Source organism: Danio rerio, chromosome 2, assembly GCF_052040795.2.
Source record: "Danio rerio strain M-AB ecotype USA chromosome 2, GRCz13ab, whole genome shotgun sequence".
Lineage (NCBI taxonomy): Eukaryota > Metazoa > Chordata > Actinopteri > Cypriniformes > Danionidae > Danio > Danio rerio.
Genome location: NC_141022.1, coordinates 55,758,957 through 55,778,617, shown reverse-complemented (window position 1 = coordinate 55,778,617; position 19,661 = coordinate 55,758,957). Strand labels below are relative to the sequence as shown.

At 39.3% G+C, this 19,661-nt stretch overlaps 1 protein-coding gene across 4 annotated transcripts in view; it reads right to left on the bottom strand.

Moving 5' to 3' along the window:
- Positions 1–595: 595 nt before the first annotated feature.
- LOC101884669 (interleukin-6 receptor subunit beta) overlaps positions 596–19,661 on the bottom strand; it is a 54,314-nt gene continuing 35,248 nt past the window's right edge. For 2 of the 4 annotated variants that reach the window (XM_087241449.1, XM_087241450.2), the window contains 6 exons: positions 12,925–13,023; positions 11,387–11,530; positions 10,172–10,300; positions 9,991–10,081; positions 5,933–6,014; positions 596–4,409 (listed from right to left, as the gene is read on the bottom strand). In XM_087241449.1, the coding sequence (XP_087097575.1) occupies positions 3,942–4,409; positions 5,933–6,014; positions 9,991–10,081; positions 10,172–10,300; positions 11,387–11,530; positions 12,925–13,023 (1,013 nt within the window). In that variant the 3' untranslated portion in view covers positions 596–3,941. The remainder of the gene's footprint in view (positions 4,410–5,932; positions 6,015–9,990; positions 10,082–10,171; positions 10,301–11,386; positions 11,531–12,924; positions 13,024–19,661) is intronic. The other 2 variants (XR_015478984.1, XR_015478985.1) reach the window with 2 other exon arrangements.

Sequence of the window (19,661 nt, the reverse complement as noted above, 5' to 3'; positions counted from 1 at the left end):
TTTTAAATTTTTCCCAAATGATAATTAACAGCAAGGAAATTTTCACAGTATGTCTGATAATATTTTTTCTTCTGGAGAAAGTCTTGTTTGTTTTATTTTGGCTAGAATGAAAGCCTAATAAAAGTTTTAATTTTTAAACACCATTTTAAGGACAAAATTATTAGGCCCTTTAAGCTATTTTTTTGTTCGAAAGTCTACAGAACAAACCATCATTATACAATATTCTATAGTTACCCTAATTAACCTAGTTAAACCTTAAATGTCACTTTAAGCTGCATAGAAGTTTCCTGAAAAACATCTGGTCAAATATTATTTACTGTCATCATGCCAAAGATAAAATAAATCAGTTATTAGAAATTAGGTTTTAAAACTATTATGTTTAAAAATGTGTTGAAAAAAATATTCTCTCCGTTAAACAGAAATGATGACGGAAGAAGTTGTGGTGCGTTATTCAGGATGTGGTGGGTTCCTTAGGTTATTAAAGGTGTTTTCTGTCACTACTTGCTTAGCCTGCATTAATGCGTTCAGTGTAAGCTGCACAATTAATCATTAAAAGATCAGGATCCCAACACCCACGCAACGTAAATTATAAATGATGGTGACTTGCACATGTTTATTAATCTATTCAATCGCTGCACTCAAATCTATTAGAAAAACACAAAAATCTAGAAAGAGATTCAGTCTTTAGTCTTTTGAGTTAGTTATGAACTTACAAACAGTCAAATAACACAAAAGTACTGGAAGAACACTTTATAATTTGGATAAAACCACTGATGTTTATGGTAAAGATTAAAATCACCGTCATATGCATGTAACTTGACGCTCAAAAATGAAAGTTGTGGGCAGCAATTACATTATTTGACCAATAGGTGGCGACAACCAGCCATTACAAATATGTTACTGAATAATTCTTCAAGAATTATACATCTAGCAATGAAACATAAAGTTTTATGAGTGAATAACTGCATCATTTACTGAAAATGAGACTAAAGATAAATATGGGTTGTACAAATGATACTGTTAGATTTCTGCATTTAGCGTTGTCAGCAACAGTATAGTAACAGTGAATTATTCACAGTACTGAATATTTTACAATTTATTTTTATTCAGCTGATTATTTCTTAATTTTATTATTAATACAATTACAGGATCTAAGTTCTGTTTGTCAAATCCAAAAGTGTCTTGCAGTACTGCTTCTGTAATAAATGGAAAGCAAATGACATTTGTCTCCACCAGGCACGTGCACACATAGGGCTCAACCTGTGCAGTGCACATGCCCTTTTTAGTCTTGGATAGAAAGTGCGCTTCCAAAATGATCAAAAGTGCCCCTGCGATGCGGCACACCTTCGGTCCCGCCCTTCAGTAGGCGCGCAACAACACAGCTGATCAGTACTCGCGCAATAACACCGCTCTTCAGTACGCGCGCATCCACTCTGCAGATCTGCAGAGCCATCTTCCAAAAATTTATCCTGCACATGCCCTTTGGACGATCTCTGCACCGGCCTGGTCTCCACCCCTTTTTGGCTGATCCGAAAAATGATCCCATCCGTGACTACAAAAACAAGAATCGTGAGATTTGTGATCCATTACACCACTATTACTGTAGATACTTGTTCACTAGAATGTATCCGTTAAATACTGCACTGTATGACCAATATGTAATGACAACATCTTTCGGTTAGTTATAACTTATAAAACTAAGCTACAATCATGTTTATAAGTTTTTAACATTAAGAAATTTAACCAAGGTTAGTTTTCATCAAAAGCCAAAAGAATCATAACAACTTGTGTAAAATGGGCATCTAATGTCACCTTTAAAGGTCACATTTCCTCCCCTTGATTAAAACATAGCTCCTTCCCTTCAATAGCGTTTTGTTTTTATCACAGCTCTGCCACTAGCTATGTTTCCATTCAAAAATGCGAATGAAGTGTTTGCGCAAAACTGGATTATCGCATAAAAGACGTGCAAATAAAGCAACGTTTCCATCCAAGAAGTCAAAGCGAACTAAATCGTCACTTCCTAATTTACTTGCTTCAACAGTAAATATCAACAGTAACAACAGAATTTGCTGCGGTAGGAGAAGCTGTGTATGTGTTTTATTCATCTAATAAATAACTTACGCCTCAGAAGACAATTCTGAAACACAGTGAACGCGTGGTGGCGTTTAAAGTGTGTCAGACGCGAACCACAGACGCTCCTGATTCTGGAGGTCATTAATAATATTAATAACACTAATACTGAAATGGTTAAGGTGTTTTAGAATGACCCAAACAACTTTTCAGATGTTCTACATTGTGCTCAGCCGGCTGGTTTTTCCATTTACGAACATTTTCATCATCACATGATCTCTTATATCAAAATCACATGACCTTTTTTTAATGCGCATACTGGAATTTGTGCGGTAAAACTGTTTCCATTGCAGTTTATACGCATCTTTTCTTAACGAATAAAAAGTTTATCCTACTCAGTTATGCGCATACGTTTTTGAATTCGCCTTTTCAAAATTTATGCGCATCATGGCGTTTCCATCAACCACTTTTTTATGCGCATAAAAATAGATAGATGGAAACATAGCTAGCGAGAGTGGTTGAGCTCAAGCACATCAGATGAAAGGCAAATGAGTTGCATCTTGAAGGGGGCGGGGCATGTCAGATACTAGAGAGGATTTGATTGGTCAGAAGATTGAATGAGAAACTAAAGTTTAGCCCCTTGTATGTGTGAACAGGCCCTTTTTGAAAATATCGGTAAATTCGTTCTGGCTATTTTCCGGAAAAATAAGTTGTAACATTACCGGTAATTTGCCGGAATGCTGCGCTGTGTGAACGCAGAAAGAAGATTGCCAGAAAGAGCACACACACGTCTAGAACGTTCTGACGTTAGACGTCTACTTTAGCCAATCAGAGCAGTCAGACGTATTCCCGCTCACGTAGTTCAAGAAAATAAAAGGCTTTGAATATTTATCCAGATACCTTTAGCTGCTAGATGTTAGTCAGATAACGATTATATGTTCTTTCTTAATGTCAACTGTTTAAATAATTATCGATAATATGCTTATGATAAGTCATTGTTTGTTTACCTTTGAGCATTGCTTCCTTCAGTTGCTTGACGCGTCAAGTGTGCCCGTGAAGCAGCCCGTGAGCACCAGCACACACACATTTCGACAGGCGAAAGTGTTCCTATATATTTTCACCGAAGTTGTTCAGATTACTGATCCATCCACAGAGTTTGTAATGTAGTCAAATGTTTACAAATACAAGCGTAGCAGTTTAGAGCAAATTTCTGGTTAATGATGTCAGAATTTACCGGTATTTTGGAATGGATGTGTGAACGATTTTTTCGGAAAAATTCCGTAAAGTCCTCGCCTGTGTGAACAGCGCTTTTTTGAAATTACCGGTAAAGTCGTTCCATAAATTTTCCAGATATTTAACGGTATTACTGTGTGAAAGGGGTTTATGAGGTGATGTGGATAAAAAGTAAGCGAAAGTGACAGACAAGCTTTGCAAGTTCATATCTTCCAAATGTGAGTTTTGTCACTGTTATGTACCACACTAGCTTATCGATTTACTAACTGATACTAACAATATTAAGTCACTTTATTTTTAATTTAACGTTAAATCAGCTTGCCATATTCAGCTTGCCAAATGTTTCTTGCATGTTTCTTTTGTTATTGAGAGCAAAGCTTGCAACACATATTATTGACATATTCTTCTAATCTCCATCCTCAGCATGTTTGCTAACCACTGCAGATTTTAAACCTCAGTTTACCCCAAACAAATAGCCCAAAATAGCTTCGCCATAAGTATATTGGGGCCTTCATGTGCTCATGTGTATCTGTGGATCTGAAAGCACACAGAGATGGTGTTTGATACGAGAGCTTATGTTTTCCCTGCTGGTCAAAGTCACATAGAGCCTATTGCTGTTGTTTTTACGGCGAGATAAACTACGTGCTGGTATCATCCGATAAAACCTGCAGAGACTGCGGAAGCTCATGCGGCTCCAGAATCCGGTACGGATCCACAATAGTCACGAATGGCACATAACTCTGCGAAACATGCAAGTAGCCGCATAAATCTGCATGACTGCTGCATAAATGTGCATGACTGTTTTGATGATCCAGGAGCGACTCAAACAGGAGATCGGTGGGGTCTTCTTGTTTATATTCCGCAGGAAGGATCGGGTTTGAATTGCTGTAGCTCTGGTTCTGGAAAAATGTTGGGAATGTTTTTTGGAGTTTGGGCTCCAGGTATGTTATTTCGGGGGAGATGTTGTAGGTGTTGGATTGGGTATTTTTGTTGTCATGGTGGATAATAGTGTGGTAGGGGAACACCTGGACCGGGACAAAGTCTTTTTCACTGTAGCCCTGATCAAGAGACACGATGAAGCTCATGGAGGAGGTCTGGAACATATGCTGGTGAACATATAAGAGAAAACTGAATGAATCTCAATATCAACACACTATATACATGCAAAAATATAAATATTATTAAATTGTATTGCATTATATTGCATTATATTATATTGTATTATATTATATTATATTATATTATATTATATCAAATATTTGTCAGAATGCAAATAATACATAATTAACTAGTAGTGCTAGAATTATTACTGTAAACATCATACTATTATTATTATTAATTACATTTAACATGAATAACAATTTAACCATGTTACAACATTTTACACAATACTTTTACTTTTATTGTATTATATTATATGAGATATTTGGCATAATGCAAACAATTAGATAAGTATCAGTACTCATATTATTATTGTAATTGTCATTCTATTACTATTAATAATTATATTTAACATTAATACAATTTTTACACAATACTTTTATAAATAATAATCTTTTCACATATTGCATTATATTATATGAACCATTTGGCCTAATGCAAATAATTATATAATTAATTAATTAATAGAACTAGAATTATTATTGTAATGATCATTCTATTGCTATTAGAAATATTTACACTTAACATTAATACTATTTTTACACATTATTAATTTTTTTACACAATATATTTATCAATTATAATCCATTTGCATATTGCATAAGGCAAATAATTACATTACATTACAGAACAATTATTATTGTATTTATCATTAATATAATTGTAATAATATATAACAATAATAATAATACATTTACACAAAGCATTTATTAATAATACATTTGCATATTTGCTACACAATCCAAATAAGTGCACAACTCATTAATAGCAGTAGGATTATTATTGTAATTATCATTATATTATTAATAATAAATTTTTACAATAAATATTAATAATAATTATTTACTCAATACATTTGTTATTAATAACACATGAAGTAAATAATTACATAATTCATTATTAGTAGAATTATTATAATAGACATTATCATCATATTGTTAATAATAATAATATTTATTTTACACAATACATTTATTAATGATAATACATTTCCAAATTTATGATGCATTATGCAAACAATTACTTCATTAACAGCAGTAGAATTATAATAGTAATCATTAATTCTAAATAATATAATAATAATATTTTTATAATACATTTTTATACTACCCATTAATTATTAATACATTTACAGATTTTAAATGTAATTATAAATACACATAATATGATAAATGATTATAAATTTTTATTGTCTTTATTAATATACTAGGGCATGTAAGTCACTACAAAAGTGTTTGCTAAATGCATTTTATCTAAATATATAATATAAAAATAATAATATTCAGATCACAAGTGATATTTTTCAGCATTTTAATTTGTTTTCATTACTGTTATTATATTATACAGGCATGTCTGTTCTTTTTTTTGATACTGTCGTCCACTTTACTGTTTATAGATTATGAGATGTACAAACTTCCTCGTGACAACATGTGGATTTTATCAGAATGAACGCTCATTGTTTTCATACCTGAGATGGTTTGCTCTTAGACCAGGTAGACAGACTGCTTTTTGAAGGGTCTGGTACAGTCGGACACAAACACTGTTTAATCCTACAAAACATAAGCATAGTAAGTACACAGCACACTAATGTTGTCAAATTATAGATCGTCATCTTGGAATTATAAGGTTCTATCTGACATTTTCGTCATTATTGAGTTATTGACATGTTCTTATTAAATTACAACTTATTTACATTATGGGATGTTTTTTATAGGTTGTTTACATTTTAAGACTTGTTATTTAAAAAACAAATGCTACACGCATGCTGTTTGCTATATGGAATGCAAAAACTTTAAAGCTCAATATCTCTCTATTTTAAATAATTAGTAAAAATTTTAATAGTTTATACAAAGAATTATTAGAATTTTTTTTTTCTTTTTTTAAATATTTCCTGAAGGATGCTTAACAGAGATTTTCACAGTATGTCTAATATTATTTTTTCTTCTGGATTAAGTCTTATTTGTTTTATTTCGGCTAGAATAAAAGCAGTTACACATTTTTTTAATCACCATTTTAAGGACAAAATTAGTAGCCCCTTTAAGCTAAATTTTTTTCTCAACTGTCTACAGAACAAATCTACTCAACATCGTTACACAATAACTTGCCTAATTACCTTAACCTGCCTAGTTAACCTAATTAACCTAGTTAAGCCTTTAAATGTCACTTTAAGCTGCATAGAAGTGTCTTGAAAAATGTCTAGTCAAATATTATTTACTCTCATCATGGCAAAAATAAAATAAATCAGTTATTAGAAACGAGTTTTTAAAACATTATGCTTAGAAAAGGGTTGAAGAAATCTTCTCTCTGTTAAACAGAAATTAGGGAAAAAAATAAACAGGGGAGCAAATAATTCTGACCTCAACTGTATATATATGTATATGTATATATATATATATATATATATATATATATATATATATATATATATATATATCCAACCCCAAATCAGAAAACATTGCAACACTATGGAAAATGCAAATGAAAAAAGTAGTGATTTCTAAATTTACTGTGACTTGTATTTCATTGCAGACAATACAACAAGCCTTATTTAATGTGTTTCTCATGATTATTATTGTTTTTTGTTTTTGTTTTTCAATTTTGGTTCTTGCAACACATTTCAAAAAAGTTGGAACAGTAAAGCATTTAAGACTTTGTAATGTTGTGTTCCTTTTCACAACACTTAAAAAACATTTAGGGACTGAAGACACCAAGTGATGAAGTGTTTCAGGTGTAATTTTGTCCCATTCTTGTTGTAAACAAGTCTTAAGGTGGGCAACAGTTTGGGCTCTTCATTGTCGCATTTTGTGCTTCAAAATGCGCCACACATTCTCTATTGGAGACAGGTCAGGACGGCAGGCAGGCCAGTCAAGTACCTGTGTCCTCTTCCTCCTCAGCCAGGACTTTGTAATATGTGCAGAATGTGGTTTTGTATTGTCTTGTTGAAATATGCTTGGGCATCCCTGGAAAAGAAAGCAGCATATTGTGCTCCAAATCTCCATGTACTTTTCAGCATTAATGGTGCAATCACAGAAGTGTAAGGGTGCTTTCACACCTACACTTTTGTTTCGGAACGTATCTCGATTGCCCAGTTAGCGCGGTTCGATTGGCATATGTGAACAGGGCAATCGCGCTCTGTTCCGCGCCAAAGTAATCGCTCCGAGATCGCTTGAATGAGGTGGTCTCGGCTCGATTGAAACGAACCCTGGAGCGGTTCGATTGCAGTGAGAAAGCGATCCGATCTGAGCGCGGTTATATCACAGTGTTTTATGGATATGTAATAGGCTTACGGCTATATGAAGAGAGAATTATGAGTAGGGCGGGAAGTTTCGCGAGTCTCCGGATGCCCGCAAACGAGTGATGATCTCCCCGTAATCTCGCGTCTCCCTCCCGGTCCTAGGCATCGTCGCGCACCCTTCTCACCCCTCCCCACCGCGTCTCTTCTCAGACACGTCACGCGCGCGCACCCTGTCAATCACCACCAAACCACCAACTCTCCTGACAGCTGAGCGGGACGCTGCAAAAAAAACCCTGACACTCTGACCAATGTGAGGAGAGTTTACTCGCACGGGACTTGTTTTAGCTCTTTTGGTCCGATTAGAAACTTTGCAGTGTGAAAGCGAACCGCTCCAAGAGCAAAGAGCAACAATGTAACATTTGTAATCTCTGTTTCGGAACAACTGAATCGATTCACAGGTGTGAAAGCACCCTAAGTTACTTTTGCCTCTGACACAACCCTGACAGACCCTGGCTTTTGTACTTGTTGCTGGTAACGTCTGGAGCACACAGCGTCCATTTCCCCCCCCCCAAAATACCTGAAATACTGATTCATCTGACCACAATACATGTTTCCACTTTATGATGGTCCATCCCAGATGCTTCCGAGCCCAGATAAGTCGACAGCACTTCTGGACACTGTTAACATAGGGCTTCCTTTTGGTACAGTACAGTTTTAACTGGCATTTGTGGATGTAACTACGTATTGTGGTACTTAAAGGTTTGCCAAAATAGTCCTGTGTCCATGTGGTGATATCGCTTAAAGATGTTTGAGGATTCTTGATGCAGTGCCGCATGAGAGATCGAAGATCACAGGTCTTCAGATTAGGCTTGTACCTTTGTCCTTTATGCGCTGAAATTCCTTCAGAATCCTTGAACCTTTTGAAGCTGAAATATCCAAATGTCTTCCTATCTGTCTTTGAGGAACATTGTTTTTAAACATTTCAATAATTTTCTCACATATTTGTTGGTGATCATCGGCCCATTTTGGCTCATAAAGGACTAGACCTGTTTTGGATGCTGCTTTTGTACCATAATTACAATCACCTGCTTACATCACTAGTTTCAAATCAAGTCAGTATATAACCAAATTACCTGATCACTGGCCATAAACTGCTCCTGTCCCAACTTTTTTTCGAATGTGTAGCAGGTCTGAATGACAGGAAAGGATGCATATTTACAAATGACAGGAAGTTGACCAAACATAACATGAAATTTTGCCTGTTTATATTGTCTGCAATGAAATTTCTTTCATGAATTTTTTATTTGTGTTTTCCATACTGTCTCAACTTATTTTTAAAAAAATTTGGGAAAACATAATACAAAGTAAAAATGAAAAATAAAAGTTTGTCATGTTTTCCTGATTGATAAATGCTGATTTAAAAGTCTGATTTCTTTTAGCTTGGCTGGAATAATAGCAGTTTTATTTCTTTATTTTCTTAAATAACTATTTTAAAGGTCAATATTATTAGCCCCCCTAAGAATTGACTTGCCTAAAAAACCCAGTTGACCCTTTAAATTGTAATATAATCGGAACACTAGTATCTTAAAAAATAATGGATGAAATATTAAAAGAAATTAGTTATTATAAACAAAAGAAAGTTGTTAATAAAACTATTATGTTTAAAACGTTGTTTAAGAAATATTCTCTCAGTTATTCTCTCAATTAAACAGTAAACAGTTCTCTCTTTGCTAAATAATTACAATTTCAAAGGAGGGTGAATCATTTTGTCTTCAATTTTATATTGCCGTTAGAGCCATATAACAAAAATAATGATAATAATAATAATATTTATTATTATTATAATAATAATAATAATAATAATAATAATAATAATAATAATAAAAATAATAATAATATCAGACAAGTGCTGGGTGTCACGGTGGCGCAGTGGTTAGGATGATCGCCTCACAGCAAGAAGGTGGCTGGTTTGAGTCCCGGCTGGGTCAGTTAACATTTCTGTGTGGAGTTTGCATGTTCTCCCAGTGTTGGCATGGGTTTCCTCCGGGTGCTCCGGTTTCCCCAAAGTCAAAAGACATGCGCTGTAGGTGAATTCAATAAGCTAAATTGTCCATAGTGTATGTGTGTGAATGACGTATGAGTGTTTCCCAGTGTTGGGTTGTGGCTGGAAGGGCATCCGCTGCGTGAAACATGTGCTGGATAAGTTGGCGGTTTATTCTACTGTGGTGACCCTTGAATAATAAAGAGACTAAACCAAAAAGAAAATGAATGAATGTATTGAGCTCTCTTACTTCACCCTCATGCAGACTGCGATTATCAGTATCAGAAAAGTCAGTAAAAGTGCACACAGCAGAATGGGAATCACTTGTACATCCTCAAGCCCTGTGAACAGAACACACACGCACGTTTAAAGATAACATTGTGTTTATACGGGGCATGAATATATCAGAAAGTCAAGTGCAGTTGTTTTACCCACTGCCACCATCTGCCATGGTCCGACAGCGCCACCTGCTGCAGTGTGAGCTTTTACACTGATATTATACACTCCTGCTGTCAGACCACCCAGAGACATCTGACAAACACCAGCGTCCACCTGCTCACCTACACACACACATACACACACACACACACACACACACACACACACACACACACACACACACACACACACACACACAATTGAAGACTACATTATTAACCCTGCTTTGAAATTTGAATTATTTTTCAAAAATTTTACAAAGTGTTATTTATTTAACAGAACAAGGAGATTTTTCCATGTATTTCCTATAACATATTACTATTTCATTCTATTCTATTTAATTCCGTTCTATTCTTTTGTTTTATTCTATTTTATTCTATTCTATTCCAGTCTATTCTGTTTCATTCCATTATATTCTGTTGTATTCTATTTCATTCTATTCTATACTATTTCATTTAATTTATTCTATTCAATTCTTTTTTTATTCCATTCTAAGGGAATAAAACTATATTCTATTCTAGTCTATTTCATTCTATTCTATTGTTTTATTGTATTGTATTCTACTTCATTCTATTCTATTCTGTTTTATTCTATTTTGTTCTGGCTTATTCTATTCTATTTCATTCCATTTTATTATGTTCTGTTTTATTCTATTTTACTATGTTTTATTCTATTTAATTTCATTCTATTCTATTTAATTTCATTCTATTCTATTGTTTTATTATATTCTATTTAATTTCATTCTTTTCTATTGTTTTATTCTATTTTATTTCATTCTATTCTATTCTGTTCTGTCCTATTTCATTCTATTCTATACTATTTCATTTATTTTTTCTATTCTGTTTCGTTCTATTTTATTTAGTTTTGTTCGATTCTATGCTACTCTATTCTTATTTCATTATATTGTATTTCATTCTATTCTCTTTAATTCCATTCTATTGTTTTATTCTATTCTATTTTATTCTATTCTATTCTATTATATTCTATTCTAGTCTGTTCAATTGTATCGCATTCAATCTAAACTAATGAATTCATTCCAAATAGAGCTATTAAAGTCATCTGATCAAATTGAGTTCATATCGCAACATAGACTGCAGAAAATAAAATAACATAACATTCGATTTTTCCAAAATCCTGCAGCTCTACCTTTTGCTATTTGGGTATTTAGCAAAATAAAGCGTCTTATTTTGCATAATGAAGCATCTTACTTTTGTCTTTGCCGTTTATACTCCACAGGACGCTGTAGTGCTGGATGAAGCCGTGGAGTTTCTGTAAAGGAACAGGATCCCATTTGAGAGAAACTGAGCTGCTGGAGATCTTTAGCACTGTCAGCTGTGGGCCAACAGAGGGCGCTGAAACACAACACGTTCAGCAGTCAATTACATCTATAGTGTCTGCCTTTATTTCTCTAGTTCACCACTAAATAAAAATAAAAAAACACCATGTACCCACCCTCATGTGGTTTTAAGCTTTATTGGGTTTCTTATATTTTTGAAAGCAAAAACATATTTTTAAAAATGTTTGAAACTGGTAGACACTGATATTTATAGTAGATAAAATTTTTTTATGTATAATTGGGAAGAAGTTAATAATAATAATAATAATAATAATAATAATAATAATAATAATAATAATAATAATATAAAAACAACAATACATACATTCATACATACATACATATATAGTATACTGTTTTACTATTACTACATGATGCTCAAATCGTACTAATGAGCCCAAAGTGTGCCAAGAAAATATCCCCCACACCATTACACCACCAGCAGCAGCCTGAACCGTTTATACAAGGCAGTATGGATCCATTCTTTCATGTTGTTGATGTCAAATTTTGACCCTACCATCTTAATGTGGCAGCAGAAATCGAGACTCATCAGACCAGGCAACATTTCTCCAATCATCTATTGTCCAATTTTGGTGAGCCTGTGCGAATTGTAGCCTCAGTTTCCTGTTCTTAGTTGACAGGAGTGGCCCCAGTGTGGTCTTCTGCTGCTGTAGCCCATCTGCCCCTAGGTTGGACGTGTTGTGTGTTCAGAAATGCTCTTCTGCAGACCTTGGCTGGAACCAGTCTGGCCATTCTCCTCTGACCTCTGGCATCAACAAGGCATTTGCACCCACAGAACTGCCGCTCACTGGATATTTCCTCTTTTTTGAACCATTCTCTAAAACCCTAGAGATGGTTGTGCGTAAAAACCCCAGTAGATCAGCAGTTTCTGAAATACTCAGACCAGCCCGTCAGGGACTAACAACCATTCCACGTTCAAAGTCACTTAAATCCCCTTTCTTCCCCATTCTGATGTTTGGTTTGAACTGCAGCAGATCGTCTTGACCATGTCAACATGCCTAAATGCATTGAGTTGCCGCCATGTGATTGCCTGATTAGAAATTTGTGTTAGCGAGCAGGTGGATAGGTGTACCTAATAAAGTGGCCGGTGATTGTACGCAAATGTTATTATTATCTATATTATATTTTTGAAAATAATATAAAACAAAATGACAACAGATTTGAAATAAATGCCATACAATAAATATGGTGTATATATATATATAAAAATAGTCAAAAGAAAAAGTTTGGCACCCGGAAAAAAAACGGGATATTTGGAATGGACTAAAAACCTTACATTAACCAACATTCAGGATGAATTAAACCTGGTGTATGATTCTATAAAGATTTCAGCAGCAATCCCACAGTTTCAGTTTGAAAGAAATGCACAATTTCAGAGTAATTTCTGACCTTCTTCCTGTGTGAAAGCGATGGCTGATATTTCACCTCCGGTCCGTCGTCCAAACAGACTCACTACTGACAGATTATATGGCACTCCAGGCAGAAGACCTGAAACACACACACACACACACACACACACACACACACACACACACACACACACACACACACACACACACACACACACACACACACACACACACACACACACACACCATTAACTGAAACTGTTAATGTTTATGTATATATACACAACAGTTCTGTCTGGTTCTCGAATCTGATTGGCTGATAGCCGTGCAATATTCTGCAATTACATAACTCCTACAGCCTCTTCACCTTTGTGTGTTCCTTCACCCACACAGAGTGACAGAAGATCAATAATCTCACTACAGTCTGACAAATATTGCAGCTGTTGGACAACATAATATACTTTTGAGGCTTTTTAGTCGAATATGTAGTTGTTTAGATTGCAACTGTACAGATTACTTATTAGATCAGTGCCTATTTTAGAATATTTATTATTTGGGAGCGTATAAATTCAGTGCGTCAGCATCTATCAGCCTATCATACTGACCAGAGAAAACATGGTTGACGTTCCGCCACAAGATGGTGACAGAGACCGCATAATAAGCCCTAAGAGGAGAAGAGATTGGCATACTTTCAAACTACAGCTGATTAAAACATTATTAAACTGCTAAGTGACATTTTAAGTTAATCTCTCTTTGTTGTAGTGCTGTATTTATAACATAGTATTGTAGTGTCTTGATTATGAGATGAGACCTGCATATTAGGAATGTATGTATTCTGTGTATAACCCAAAGTTACTTTTTGGTCGGCCATCTCATCTGTTTGTTTCTAATAAGTCTCCTGTTTTCGTTTTTGCAGACTAGTTCAGCAAAAAGAAAGGAAGAAGAAATGCCCGCATGTGTTTAGCGTTTTTCCTTAGCACAATCACAACAGTGATCTGCTACTGTTTGAGTTGCTTTGGCTTTTTCTGGGTAATTATTGTGATATGCAAATTGCAACAGAGAAATACTGGGAAATCTCTGTAGACTCATATAGACTGATATTTCATGCTGTTCAGCCTTATAATCCAAAAATCTGAGCAAAATCAGCTGTTTTGTCGTCACTTTAGACATTATACTAGAGACTCATTCAAATACTAGCTCTAGAGTGATGTTAGTGAATACGCAACGGTTTCTGCTGCTTATATATATATATATATATATATATATATATATATATATATATATATATATATATATATGGGCGACGCAGTGGCACAGTAGGTACTGCTGACGCCTCACAGCAAGAAAGTCGCTGATTCGAGCCTTATATATACATATATATATATAAGGCTCGAACCAGCAACTTTCTTGCTTGTGTGTGTGTGTATATATGTATATATATGTATATATATATATATATATATATATATATATATATATATATATATATATATATATATATATATATATATATATATATATATATACATACATACATACATACATACATACATACATACATACATACATATATATATACATAATGTAGCGAGCCATGTAATACCACGTCGCCCTGGGCACAAATCCACACCAGCTGGATCTCTCATCAACCTCGGATCGCTCACAGCTGGACCTCATCAGCCAGGGAGAGATATAAGCCAGCCCCACACAGAAGGAAGTGAGCTTCATTTGACATGACTCCCTGCGCTAACGCTTGTCTCTCTCTGTCTCTCCCACAGCCGAGTCCAGCTCGTGACCGATCCAACACTCTACTTCTCACCAGCCTTCACCATCTCCCCGGAGCACTTGAGCACGCACCTTTAAGAAGAGCACTCTTTCACCCCAATATCACTTGTAAATAAAGGCACCCTCCGGGGCATTGTTTGTAACATTATCTACGGTGTTTGTGTTTTCCCTCTGCCTCGCTACAACTGGTGGAGAATGCGGGCATTGCAGAGGGAAAAATTCAGAAGAAACACTCACCATTAAGTAGAAAATAACCGCTGAATTTTTCTCTGTGTTTGTTACAGACAGGCATCCGCTCTCTCTCTCTCCCACGCTTCCTCTTGCTCGGCTGTCAACATCCCGTCGCCATGTCTTTGGAAGAGGTACTGCTCCACCTAGCGGAGATCTCCAGTAAACAGAATTCCATCTCTGAGCAGCTTACAGCCAGACAGGATCGACTGGAACAGCAGCTCCGCCAGGCGGCCAGACACCATCCGACTCCCGAAGTGAGTGCGCATCATCATCTCACTAAACTCAGCGACCTGGATGATATTGACGCTTATTTACATACCTTTGAGGTTATTGCCGAGAGAGAAGGCTGGCCAAAAGAAAACTGGGCGAGAATGTTGGCTCCGTTTCTCACAGGAGAAGCGCAACGAGCATATTTTTCACTAGAGACACCTAAAAATGAAGATTACAAAGCGTTAAAAAAGGAAATATTAGCCAGAATGGGGCTATCCACAATCAGCGCAGCCCAACAGTTTTCCCAGTGGTCTTACGACGAGAAGCAACCAGTGAGAACTCAAGCAGCTCAACTTTCTCGCCTGGGAAGGCTATGGTTATTGGGAGGAGATCCCTCGGCGGTCCAGGTCGCTGAGAAGGTGATCATCGAGAAGATGATGCGTGCGTTACCCCGACGTTTGCGAACACTCACCAGCATGCGAAATCCTGAGTCACTGGCCACCCTGGTGGAGGCGATCGAGCTGGCTGAAGCTCACATCGCCCGAGATAACGGGGAGAGAGCGGCTCTGCCACCCCGGAGGGTAAGTGCACCTTGGCGACCGGTGGAGGGCACAGCGCGACCAGGCGGCAGACCAGCGGTCCCCAGCCCGATGGACGAGCCGATGCCCACCGAGCCGACGACGCACTCGACCCCGGCCTGGACAGCAGGGTGCGCGGTTCACCGCAATATCCCTCCCGAAGCTCCCACCCATAAAGTCCAGCTAGAGGGAAAAACACAAACGGCCACTTTAGACACAGGAAGCGCCATCACTCTAGTTCACCCGAAAATTTTAAAATATCATCATGAAAGCAAAGGGCGAATTCCGATCACATGTGTGCATGGTGATACCCGCCACGTACCCGCCCGAAGAGTGACCATCGCGGCGAAACCAGGTAGATGGCGAATCGAAGTCGGGGTTGTTCCAGATCTTCCTGTGTCCCTCTTACTGGGCAGAGACTGGCCGGGGTTCGACGAACTCCTAACTCACCACCACGCTCCATCGGCTCGTTCAAAGAAGAAGAACAAGCCACGGGCTCATCGGGACCGCAAACCAGCGCTGATGACCACCGAGAGCGACAGAGGGGGTGAGTCATCCATATCTGCTAATCTATACTTTGATCTGTTTCAACAGATAACCGCAGGAGGCGATTTTGGTAGAGCACAAAGGGAAGATGAAACGCTCAAACACTGCTGGCCACAAGTACGGATCATCGAAGGTAATGAGCGACTTCCCAGCCCTCACCCCCTCCCACATTTTATTGTGGAAAATGGTCTGCTGTACTGTGTCGCAGAGAGGCGGGGGGAAAAGAAGACACTATTGGTCGTCCCGAGGATCAAGAGGGAGACGGTCTTAGAACTGGCACATACCCACCCGATGGCTGGACATCTGGGAGCGGCCAACACGGTAAAAAGGATCCGCGACCGTTTCCATTGGCCGGGGCTAGACGGGGAAGTAAAAAGGTATTGCCAGGCATGTGACATCTGCCAGAGAACGTCTCCCCAACGACCACCCCCCAGCCCTCTAATACCACTACCCATCATCGATGTGCCCTTCACCCGAATTGGTATGGACTTGGTAGGGCCTTTGCCGAAGTCGGCCCGGGGACATGAGCACATCCTTGTTATCCTCGATTATGCCACCAGATACCCTGAAGCGATTCCCCTGAGGAAAGCCACGTCATCGGCCATCGCGAAGGAGCTGTTTCTGCTATGCAGTCGAGTGGGAATCCCAACGGAGATACTGACCGACCAGGGCACCCCCTTCATGTCCCGGTTGATGGCAGACCTCTGTCACCTACTCAAGGTAAAACAGCTAAAAACCTCTGTATATCATCCACAGACGGACGGCCTTGTCGAGCGCTTTAACAAGACTCTGAAGCAGATGCTCCGACGGGTGGTGGCAGAGGACGGGCGCGACTGGGACCTCATGATCCCGTACGTGTTATTCGGTATCAGGGAAGTTCCCCAGGCCTCCACAGGATTTACCCCCTTCGAACTGCTGTTTGGCCGCCAACCCCGAGGCCTATTGGATGTGGCTCGTCAAGCCTGGGAACAGGAACCAGCCCCCCAGCGGTCGGTGATTGAACACGTACGGGACATGAGAGAACGCATCGACAAAATCATGCCCATCGTCAAACAACACCTGACCGAAGCCCAGCGCGCCCAGCAGAGATTGTATAACCGGCCCGCCCAACCCAGAGAGTTCCACCCAGGGGACAAGGTGATGATACTCATACCTACCACAACGTCGAAGTTCCTCGCATCCTGGAAGGGACCATACACCGTGGTAGAAAGGGTAGGGCCGGTAAATTATCGAGTCCGTCAGCCGGGACGAAGACGGGAAGAACAACTCTACCACATAAATCTTATGAAGAAGTGGGTTGCAGCTCCAGGTCATCTCGTTGCCTTCGCTGAAGAAACTCTTCCCGTTGTCCACATTGGTGAGCAACTCTCACCAAACCAGAAGGCGGAGCTGCAAGCCTTGGTTGGTCAGTTCAAGGATGTGTTCTCGGAGAAACCGGGCCGAACCTCCATCATCCAACACAACATTATCACTCCTCCTGGCACCATCGTCCGGCAAAGGCCTTATCGAGTTCCAGAGGCTCGCAGGCTGGCTATCGACGAGGAGATCCAGAAGATGAGAAGGTTAGGCATCATCGAACCATCCCGTAGCCCGTGGTCCAGCCCAATAGTGATGGTCCCCAAACCCGATGGCACCCTCCGTTTCTGCAACGACTTCAGGAAACTCAATGAGATCTCCAAGTTCGACGGATACCCCATGCCTCGGGTGGACGAGCTGCTGGATAGGCTGGGTGGAGCCCGATTTATCTCCACCATCGACCTCACCAAAGGCTACTGGCAGTTACCACTCAGTGAAGACGCCAAGGAGAAAACCGCCTTCTCCACACCCGGTGGGCACTGGCAATACCGGGTTCTTCCCTTCGGGCTCCACGGGGCCCCAGCCACATTCCAAAGAATGATGGACATCCTGCTGAGGCCCCACCAGCCATATGCAGCAGCCTACCTGGACGACCTCATCGTCCACTTAGAGTCATGGGAAGAACACCTATCCCGGTTACGGAGGGTGCTCTTAGATCTTCGACGGGCTGGGCTCACAGCTAATCCCAAGAAATGCCACCTGGGTCTAGCCGAAGCCAGATACCTCGGGTTCCACATTGGACGAGGTCTCATACAGCCACAGCAAAACAAGGTCAAGGCACTACAGGAAACTCCACAACCCACCACAAAGACCCAGGTACGTGCATTTCTGGGGTTAGCGGGCTACTATAGATGTTTCATACCTAACTTCTCATCCATAGCCAGCCCTTTGACAGACCTGACCAGAAAGGGGCAGCCGGAGAGGATAAGATGGACCAAGGAAGCCGACGATGCGTTCCGAGCCCTAAAGAAGTCCCTCACGTCCTCACCGGTACTGCACGCACCTGACTTCGGCTGCCCCTTCATTCTACAGACGGATGCTTCCGACTCGGGCCTGGGCGCGGTCCTCTCCCAGGTCCACGGCGATGAAGAACATCCCATAATGTACGTGAGTCGGAAGCTGACCCCCGCAGAGACCCGCTACGCAACGGTGGAGAAGGAGGCCCTGGCGATCAAGTGGGCAATCCTGGAGCTAAGGTACTATCTCCTTGGCAGGAAATTCACTCTGGTGACCGACCACGCCCCGCTACAATGGATGGCGACAGCGAAGAACAACAACGCTCGGGTCACCAGGTGGTTCCTGTCGCTCCAGGATTTCAACTTCGACGTACAACATCGAGCCGGGGCCTCCCACGGAAACGCAGACGGACTCTCACGGCTCTGGTCAGGATGGGCAGGTCTGTCGAAACATTCTACCCCCCCTCTCAATACACTGCTCTTCCTTCGCAGGACACCCAGGACCAGGACGACGCTAAGGGGGGGGGAATGTAGCGAGCCATGTAATACCACGTCGCCCTGGGCACAAATCCACACCAGCTGGATCTCTCATCAACCTCGGATCGCTCACAGCTGGACCTCATCAGCCAGGGAGAGATATAAGCCAGCCCCACACAGAAGGAAGTGAGCTTCATTTGACATGACTCCCTGCGCTAACGCTTGTCTCTCTCTGTCTCTCCCACAGCCGAGTCCAGCTCGTGACCGATCCAACACTCTACTTCTCACCAGCCTTCACCATCTCCCCGGAGCACTTGAGCACGCACCTTTAAGAAGAGCACTCTTTCACCCCAATATCACTTGTAAATAAAGGCACCCTCCGGGGCATTGTTTGTAACATTATCTACGGTGTTTGTGTTTTCCCTCTGCCTCGCTACAATATATATATATATATATATATATATATGTATATATATATATATATATATACATACATACATACATACATACATACATACATACATATATATATATATATATATATATATATATATATAGATAGATAGATAGATAGATAGATAGATAGATAGATAGATAGATAGATAGATAGATAGATAGATAGATAGATAGATAGATAG